At 30.7% G+C, this 10,210-nt stretch overlaps 1 protein-coding gene across 1 annotated transcript; it reads right to left on the bottom strand.

Annotated features, from left to right (window-relative positions):
• Positions 1-1,253: 1,253 nt before the first annotated feature.
• LOC134681720 (bactericidal permeability-increasing protein-like) lies at positions 1,254-9,855 on the bottom strand. The gene is made up of 7 exons (XM_063541354.1): positions 9,740-9,855; positions 9,199-9,292; positions 7,126-7,245; positions 4,984-5,069; positions 4,529-4,668; positions 2,000-2,089; positions 1,254-1,322 (listed from the first exon to the last, which is right to left on the bottom strand). Exons 1-6 carry the CDS (start codon positions 9,834-9,836, stop codon positions 2,003-2,005), a joined length of 624 nt encoding a protein of 207 aa, XP_063397424.1. The 5' UTR covers positions 9,837-9,855; the 3' UTR covers positions 1,254-1,322; positions 2,000-2,002.
• Between the last annotated feature and the right edge of the window lie 355 nt (positions 9,856-10,210).

Genomic DNA, 10,210 nt, shown 5'->3' on the forward strand with positions numbered 1-10,210 from the left:
ATTCATATTGTCAGTTTGGTTCCACAGAATGCATAAATAAGCTATCATGTTTGATCGGACTTTGAATGTTTAATCAAATGTGTAATTGCTGGAGAGAGTCATGTTATAAAATATTTGTTTTTCAGATAAGGAGCATGATATCATGTTAAGTCAATGTGAAATCTCTTTATGTTGTTTTTAGTTTTTGATTTAAATTGGGGTTTCATGATTACTTTTATTCATCAGCAGTTTTTTGACGGAAGTTTGCATAAGAGTTCATTGACGATTTTAATAATTACAGCTTTTACATGTACCTGTTTAAATTTGAATGAACAAACAAACCTCAGTTATAAACTATAAATTTGTAAACTCATGAAACTAGAGGTTAAGAAAAGTGATGACATATTGATATTAGTTTATGAGTCTACCTGAAAAGATCTAGATGAATTCAGACTATTTCTATTTTGTTTTTTTGAATAAGTATAGTATATTGTATATGCATTCATCATTTCAATGACATATATCATTTTTCAAAGATCATGATTTTTACGTCTTTGTTTTTATGGTGTGCTCTTACACCACTGCCCAATTCCAGGTTTGAGGAGTCACATTCATTTTTTGTAGCCCGTCACATTCTTTTTGTTCATGTCTGTAGACATGAGTAAAATGATCGTCGTTGAATCTTGTCTGTAATTATTTTTTTTCAATTATGTTTAAAACAATAGTTTTATCGATTGTATATTTCAACATTTCCTTTTCGTGTCTTAATGTAGTCGACATTTCGGTATGTTTGTTTTTGCACTGTGGCTGTACAGAGGTTCATAATTACTTATATACCATTCCCTTTGAACTGATCGTTATATTAATATCAGTCAATCAATCCGTCGTCCTTCAGTCAACACATTCAACACAAATTGAAGCTACCGATTCTCATATAACCTATGTTTTATTTGATTGAAGACTTTTCCCAGCTATAACACTACGTTCAATCCACCATTTTCTACATAAAAAAAAACGCTATATGGTCATTAGAGGTTTTCAATTGCTTTCTGTATTACACCAAGCTTTTTCTTTGCTCCTTACCAGCAACCAATGGACCAACGAGATACTTATTTGCACACATTGGCAATCATACTTCATCTATTCGTTTGTGTGCGTACAATTTAGTATAACACATTGCAAAACAATCAGTACATATGACTACTGGAGACAAGTTAAAGTGAGCGAAACCTCGTTTGAAGATTATTTTAATATAAATAAGACAGAGTAAAACAATGCGTGTGATAATATTTATTACATTCTGTCTTCGTCGTTGTTATTGATGATGCTTCTCTTCAGTAATCCTGACCAACAAAATAAAAACAACAGGTTCAGTTTTGGTCGATTGAATTACGTATGACAAGGTCTTGTTGTTGTTTTAAATGATTTTATGTCAGGAATACGACAGTTGTTATCCAAATTTCTAGTTTGAATTTTCCTCGACGTTCGTTTTTTTGCGATTTTACCTTTTATGACATAAGTATATGCGCAGTTATGATCAATGTTATTTCAGCTGATCGGGCGGAGCTTACATTTTAATTTGGGTGATGACAGTATATTTGGAGATGTGTGGGATAAGGATAATTGCTGTGATAATTATTATTTATTTCTAATCACCTATCATTGTCACCAAAGGAAATTATAAAAGAATGACTGCACACTTTATTAATGAGTTTATCCTAAAACTCATATCTATAGATGGACTGTTTATCATGAGCGATCCGGTTAAAATCCGCCCAGTCAAGTGAAATAAATCGAGTAATAACGTAATGATATTTTTCATTACGTTGTCATTATCATTTCAGGATTATTCTTAATTGTCGGTTACTTTAATCACACTGATGTTCTTGCTTTGACCTGATAATTTGATTAAGCATACAGCTTCATATGATTTAAACCCTTTCTTTCTAGGCTATGCTCGTAGAATTTATTTGATAAAAAAATATATATTACAATACATGATAAACATAATGACACTTACCACTTAAAAGAAATTTTTGTATCTTCCTTGCATTATTCTTGAAATTCTTGATGACTGTTCATTTATCGCTTTACTTACAGCTTCGCATATCTAATAATAGACATTTGAGATGAAGAATATATTTTATGATTATGTGGATATATGTTTCATTTCGATCTTGCAAACAATAATTTCAAAAGGAACACTTTTTTTGTCCATTTGTAATCTATTTATAAATTTAGAATATAGAAGGAGGATTTGTCAAAGAGAAAAAAACTTTTCAAAGAGCAGACCACAACCGAAGGTCACCAATAGGTCTTCAACACAGCACAACAATCTCGCCTCTAAATGAAATGTGTACTAGTTAAGTGAAAATGGACATCATACTAAACTCCAAAACATTAATGAACTAAAATCAAAAAGTATCCAAGACTACCAAAGACCAGAGGCTCCTGACTTTGGACAGCTGCAAAAATTCTGTGGGGTTAAACATATAATCATGGTGGAGCATTTAGATAATTCTCTAATTAATAGTACCAGGATATATGTCGTATTTTTTGCTATATTTGCTGTTTTAAAAGATTTGATTTCAAACTACAGTCGCATAGTCTATAATTAGGCAATGTTGGTACAAAACTGAAGTTGGCCCTATGTCAGCTTTTGGTCATCATCATGATATGGAGACTGATACTACCATGTATTTATTTTCCACAAGCAATTTGTTTTTGCGGTAGTATATTTAAAGATACCAAACTCCTTATCGGTCATCTGCAATTCCCGATTATGACAACTTGACTTAGTGGTTTATTGAATAGAGTGATGCATAATAACAGAGGTTTGCCGGTGAACTTTCGTGCCAACCTTAGCACAAACTGGGAGCTGAAATTGAACTATTAAAAATAATTCCTTTATACCATTAATACATACGTAGGTATGTTTTAAGTATTATTGCAAAATTATTTGGAATTCATTTTCGCTTGGTATAACTTTCATTTGGTTATAATCCTTATATATGACAAACTTTGGGTGTACTCGATAATGCTTCCAATCAACCATTGCACCAACGTTTTATTTCTAAGGTTTATTTCCCCTGAAATTGCACTGATAAAAAAACAAAATGTAAAGCATACGCATATTTCTATCTAATGTTCACCTGTTAAATTGATAAATAGGTAGACAATAAATAAACTGTCTTTTTGAGTTCACTTTAAAAAGTAATTAATGGAAGATACCGCCCAGGATAAAATTCGAGTATCACGTTCCAGATCATGTGTAAATTTTTAACAAATCTATGGTTTCAATGAATAATTACGAGTCTAATAGCGCAAATACAGAAATTTAACGACTGAAGCGATGGATGGAATGCCGTGTGTGTGGCAGTTCTTTATTACCCCTGTTAGATAAAACCTACAAAAAATACATAAACCTAAAGCTTGCATGAATTATATCTAAAATAACCACAAGAACAAATGTGTTTTAAGCTCTTCATTTTCAACTCCCACGTTTGCTATTTTTAATCTAACTTTTCCCCTGGAAAGCTACGTCAAATAAACAGTTGACATTTCGTACTTCATTTCAACTACATGTAATGAGCTGCCATATTGGCATGCTGAGTTGCAAAATATGCGATATGATAAAAAACAAAAAAACTCTTACCTGAAACCTCCATTTTAATACTATATAATCCGATTTCCGATGTTTACGTAAACCTTCAGCTTCCGCGTTTTTATTTGTATGAAGTCGTGTTTTGAAATGATTGTAATGCAACAACAACATTAACTGACTTGAGCGGGTTTTTTTTTTATTGTAGTTTTGTACATCTCTCGAAGCTCCGATCTCTAATGCATTAACTTCATATTGTGATGTATCATGATAAGAATAAAGGTTTTGTAGGTTTTATCAATTGCAATGTTTACATGGAAGGTATATTATAATAGCCATTAGTATGGATATCTTAGAGTCTGTAGTCTTAGAGTAAGTATAGATACTTCGAGAATTTTATCGAGGTGTTGTTTACAAAGCGAAAAAAACACTTTACATTAGAATAATAAGTAATTTCAATGTCATGCAAGAACAGATCGTATTATTAAATGAACCCAATTTTAACACGTAAACGAACTTAACCAACACCAGTGAAACGTGTTTTATAAAACAGTTAGCATTTTTTTTTTTTATTATTCCAAAGTCTAAACATAAGAAAACAATTTGTTTTATCTATAAACAAACGTACCTTTACCGACAAACAGAATTCGAAATATATATTTAGAATCTAAAGGCCAGGTCAATTCAGTTTGTTTAAGGTTTGTTTAAAACATGCACTTGTGCACAACGAATTAACAAATCAATAATCATAAACAAAATGTTCAAGAAATCATGATAAATCAGAAATAATCTCGTGTATTAAATGAACTCTCTGACTGCACTTACCGTTAAGTTACGTACCAATTGTTACTGATATGTAGCATATTGAGAACTCACATCCAAAAGACAATAACGCTTTCTACTCTCTCGCTATTTTTCCTATTTGAATCTTTAAATTCAACTACAAACCTTTCCATCCAGCTTTCGCTTTAATCGTTTTTCAATGTTCACAAATGTTCGTACAACCCATGCCAACAGCTTGCCTCGTAGTTGTACTTTAATGGAACCAATTGAGTCATCACAATTCGCAACCTCAAATGTGCGCATGTCTACAAAATATATTATCTAATTGATTTAAATAAAATGCGACATTGTAGCTATTTTTGTGCCGTTATTTAGTATCATGTTGTAGTACAAATTAGGAAAACGTAAATCATAATTTTTTTATATAGTGTGGCAAAGAAAAGGATTAATAAAAGAGTTTTTACATACAAGATTGTTTACAAAAAATATAGTATTATCTAACTAGAATAAACGTGACAAACTTAAAACAAAAGTGTTTGAATATTTTGAGTCCCGTCTTTTTGTCATATTTTTAATTCTTATTTCATATCAAATGTAACTTGAGTATTGTCCTTACTTACTTAAGGTTACCTCGAACTGCACTTTCGAAACAGATCCTTTTAAAGTACCGGACTCTTGATATGGTATAAGACCCCAAAAAAATCGTCTGAAATAAAATTACATTCTAAAATGGATAAATTTGAAAATACTTTGAACGATAAACGACAAAATTATTTTACTAGCGTAACGGTATTAACCATATGTGGATTCTTAAAATTTTAAAGAACTTCTGGACATTTTCTGTCTCGGGCTATCTCTGAAATTAATTCTAACATAACTTTTGATTTTTGAACTCTGTAAAACATCATTCCGAAGGTGAAATTGCAATTATCTTGAATAGCCATCGAACGACACAATTTCTTGCTATGTGACGTTTGCAATTTTTGACGTCAGACATGCTACGAAATGAGTTATTTAATTTGATGGATGCGTTTGTGCTTTTTTTGAATGATTGTTTGTTTTGAGTTTGTTTAACAGTGATGACTGCTATGCCCATATGACTTTTATTATTATGTATTCACACATCGTTGTTGATAAATCGGATTTGATGCATTGTCATATATAAAACCAGGTACAATCCATCATTTTCTACATTTGAAAAGGCATGTTCAAAGTCAGGAATATGACAGGTGTTGTTCATTCGATTGAAGTGTTTTGTTATTTGATTTTTCTATTTGATAAGGGACTTTACGACTGAATTTTCAACGGAGTTCAGTATTTTTGTGATTTAACTTTTTAGTATCTAAAATTACCAATTAAAGTTCCATTGTTTGTTCTTAGATACATCCTGTGATTTTGAGTATATATGTTTTTTGTTGGGCTAATCGAACTGGACTTATTTTGTTTTTTTCTTTCCTTTAACGCAACGGTACATCTTTCTAATGGCACGAGAAGACACGACTTATATTTCCGGTAACGAACGATATAAACGAAAATAGTTGTGTCTCATTTCTTGAAAACAATAACAATCTGACATTAAGGCCACAAGTAAACACCGATCTATGAAGTTATCGTCATGAAATGATTCACAGACGCAGTTTATATAGAAAGTATTGACAATATATTTCGATTGCTAAAAAACATGTGAACAGATTCATAACTCAGGTTACAATGAAAGTTTTACTATAAACAAACGTTTCCTTGGAAAACATTGCATTTTTGAAAAGAAAAGCTTTAAAAAAAAATAAAGTTGCATTAAAAAAAACCAGATCTTGTATAAACTGTATTGCACAAGTCAGTATTTTGTTTCAATTTGGCAATTCCTCTTAACCATTTTCTTCTTTTGGAACACATAAATATTAGTCTGCTAGTATTAAACAATCATTTTAATCTTGATATCATTTTAAACGTCTGAACAATAAAGTATTCAGTCATGTTCACCATTTAGTCATTTTGTCACCGAGGTAAATTCAGTACTGTTCAAACAATTAGTGTGCAGTCAAATTAGTTAGTTTCATTTACTTTTCAAACAATTAACGAGTATAGGTTGTTCTTTGTAAATACAGCTGTTTCACAAATCATGCCTCTTTTGGGGAGATATATAATATTAAAAGATAATTATTTTGTCTGTGTAGAGACGTAACTAGTTAATAAATGTATGTATAGCGGTCAAATTGATATTCATGAAAAATCTAAAGTAAAGGTAGGGGTAGTACAGAATTTTAGTGTAAGTTTCATGTCTTAGAATTTCGGGGCATGTAATCGTTGAAAATATGCCGCTTAGCCCTTTGTTTCGACCTACAAGTAAGTAGTGCATTCTAACTTTCCTTTCCGGGAAATAATGTTTTTAAGAATTTTCATAGTAAAAGTTGCACAATATAAGCTGCAAAGGGATGTTTTGCATTATATATCTTAGCAGAAATGTAACCTTACGTGTTTTAAGTATTTCACTTTTCCAAACACGGTTATTAATATTTTAAATGAATCTACAATATATGTTTATCTTCGGGTCTACCAATTGTTTAGTAAATGTAACAAACATGTTTAATGACAGTTATTGTCGTCTTATAATTTTTGAAGTAGACTTTGCATATTGTAATTTACCAATTTAAAAGTATATTATAACATTATAGTACTTTTTTTACTGTCTTATAGAGAAAACTCCCACTGTAAAATAATACAATCGTTTGAACAGTAATACACTTTCTCTTTCATCAACTTACTTTTTTACACGCCAGTCAGCTGTTAATCCTAGTCCAATGTTATATGCTTCGACAACAATAGTCCGCTTCCAATTCCCCTTGATTTTTATTTCTGGTATTTCAACATGAGTAATCTTTATACTAATCAATAAGTTAAAATAAAATTATATATATTGCATGACTGCATATGAATATTGTTTAAAGGCATAAGATACAGTTTTGATCATGCGATACATTTGTGATGCAAGTTTGCATGCAAGCTTTTTTTTCACATAAACAATTCAAATATGTAATAAACAATATACCTTCTAGTGCTTCTAGTGAAATTAATGGGGTCACAATTTTAGACTTTTACTGAAAATTTCTGCTTCTTGAACTTTTCTATTCTTTGGAATAACATGCACAATTGTTTTGTTACACAAAAAAAACGCCACCGAATTTTAGAATATATTCTAAAAATAAGTAAGCTTTGAATTTGTATAACAATTCCTTGAATTTATTCATTTTGATCACATTTTCATGATTTTGGTTGAATAAAACATTATCTTTTGATGTAAATTTATTTAATCATCCTAAAAGAGGGGCAAAAAATACAAGAGAGATAAAAAATATCAGAGAGACATCCAAACTCATAGATAAAAAATAAGCTGACAACGCCATGGCTTTAAGTTGAAAAAGACAAACAGACGACCAATAGCACAAAAATAAAGGCAACAGTAGTATACCGCTGTTCAAAATTCGTAAATCCATGGACAAAAAACAAAATCGGGGTAACAAACTAAAACTGAGAAAAACGTATTAAATATAAAAAGAACAACGACACATGTAAATGTAACACACACAGAAACGGACTAGGCATTAGACAAAATCAGATGAGAATAACAAATAAAACATCAAAACCAAAATACACGAATTTTGGATAGAAAAGTATCGTGATACGTCTTATAGTAATGTGAATTCCAACTCAAACACAAGGGAATATATATGACACAACGGAAAAGCAACGTTCAAATGTAACACACACTGAAAGGAACTATAATATAACAATGGCCATATTCCTGACATGATACAGGACATTTTTGAAGAAAAACATGGTGGGTTGAACCTGGTTTTGTGGCATGACAAACCTCGCACTTTAATGGCAATGTTGAATATATCATTAAATTGACAACATAATATTACAGGACTACAATACAAATAAATAGGAGAACAAATTTGACAAGGAACCACATGAATAATAGCTAACAAAAGACACCAAGTTTAAAATTCAATACGCCAGAAACGCGCCGTTCACACAAGACTCAACAGTGACGGCCAGATATAAAAGTTCGAAAGGCAAAACAAGTACAAAGCTGTGCAGCACTGATGATCAAAAGTTCAAAAAGGTTGTTCCAAAAACGGCTGGGGTTTTCTGCTTTGGATAAGATCAAAAGACACAATGTAGAAACTAAAGGCTAAGCAACACAAACTCCACCGAAAACCAAAACCATCAATTTAATGTTAACAAAAATTGGCACAAATTATCTTCATGCATAATCAAGCCAAATGTAATTTTTTAAAATAGGGGTTTATAAAATCCTTTTCAAGTATGAGCAGTGTGCATGTAAAAATTCTGTCTAAAATGCATTTTTCCCGATATCTCACAGATTGACGCCGCAAAAAATGAAATTTTACGTGATAGGATATGCAGCAACGTCATTACATCCCCTGAAACTCTATCGTATGCCCTTAACTAATTTACACAATTCAATTTATCCTATATGTCAAAGCATTATTTATAATTATAATAAGAGAATTGTAGTTATATATATTATAAAAAGAACAAAATACATTATAAATTGTGGGTGTCCGAAGTTATTTTTTTTTTATTAATCTTTCTCGGAGATTTTTTAACCAAAACAATTTTATAAAGGCATTCAAGCGAAATTGACGAGATATGAAGACAATTATGACATAATTCAAAATAGGAAAAAATACTTTTTTAGGTTTGAAACGGACAAGCATTTCTAAATTGAATCTTAGTAGAAGATAACATGGAATGCATTGCTTCTTGAATACTTATTTTTAAAAAGATAAGCGTTAGTGTTATCTTACTTTTTGATATAGGATCCTCCTTTCAAATCCACATCTTTAATTTTCAGATGTCTAGAGAGGTCTCTGCCTGATATTTCTTCCAAAATACCCACGGCTGAAAACAAGGAATAAATAACATATGTCAAGGAGAAGGATTTCATTTGAACATTGGCTAGACTTTATTTGAATACATTATATACATAGCACAGATAAATGTTGGATTACTTATTACATGTAGTACAAATAGTTTTCGTTTCCAACACTTGCAGCTAATGAAAAATCAACACGTGTTTCATACTTTTACATTAAACGTAAGAGTTAGATAATATTTTCATTTTCTTTTTACATTATTGAATAAAACACAATCACACGCACACACACACACACACACACACACACACACCAAAACCCACACACATATACATATATATAGTTATTTTAACATTTTATATTTTTCACTATCTGAATTATTTTAAGTACAATGTACGTACGTAAAGCATTGTTTAAACGGATTCTTTTCTATTATAATGATGTATTTTCCTAAAGCATTGTGTTAACTGACCTTTATTGATTTGCTGCGATGTGATTCTCTTGGAACATACACTAGAAATTATTACCAAAAACAAACATATCAGTGAAACTGTTATTTTACACTGCATGATTGCTTGGTCACCTTTTGATAATGAATAACAGATCAAGTGCAGTAGAATTTATTTTATATGAGTTATTAGTACTGACTGTTATGATTTGATACGATTGCATGGATTTCAAAATAAAAGTTGCCACAGCTGTTGTTTTGTACATATAGGTTTTAAATTATTGGAAAATGATATAAAAGTGTAAGAATTTGGAATTCATAGAATTTGATCTCAACTGTTGGATTCAAAGTATTTAAACATTTCAGAGTATTTGTGGCTAGTCAATGAAATAGACTGGAAAAAGTTTACATGGAATATTTCCCTCTTTCTTTATTTTTCAATGAAGAGGATTTTTTTTACAAAGATTGTATTTAAAAATCCATTGTAGTTTGAAA

Source organism: Mytilus trossulus, chromosome 8, assembly GCF_036588685.1.
Source record: "Mytilus trossulus isolate FHL-02 chromosome 8, PNRI_Mtr1.1.1.hap1, whole genome shotgun sequence".
Classification (NCBI taxonomy): domain Eukaryota; kingdom Metazoa; phylum Mollusca; class Bivalvia; order Mytilida; family Mytilidae; genus Mytilus; species Mytilus trossulus.

What these genes read in the sequence shown, in the direction of transcription:
- LOC134681720 (XM_063541354.1), bottom strand. Translation starts at nt 9,836, where the DNA reads ATGCAGTGTAAAATAACAGTTTCACTGATATGTTTGTTTTTGGTAATA. An exon ending in ATCGCAGCAAATCAATAAAG is followed by an intron (nt 9,293 to 9,739) that starts GTCAGTTAACAC and finishes CCTTGTTTTCAG; the next exon opens with CCGTGGGTATTTTGGAAGAA. An exon ending in GCTGACTGGCGTGTAAAAAA is followed by an intron (nt 5,070 to 7,125) that starts GTAAGTTGATGA and finishes ATTTTATTTCAG; the next exon opens with ACGATTTTTTTGGGGTCTTA.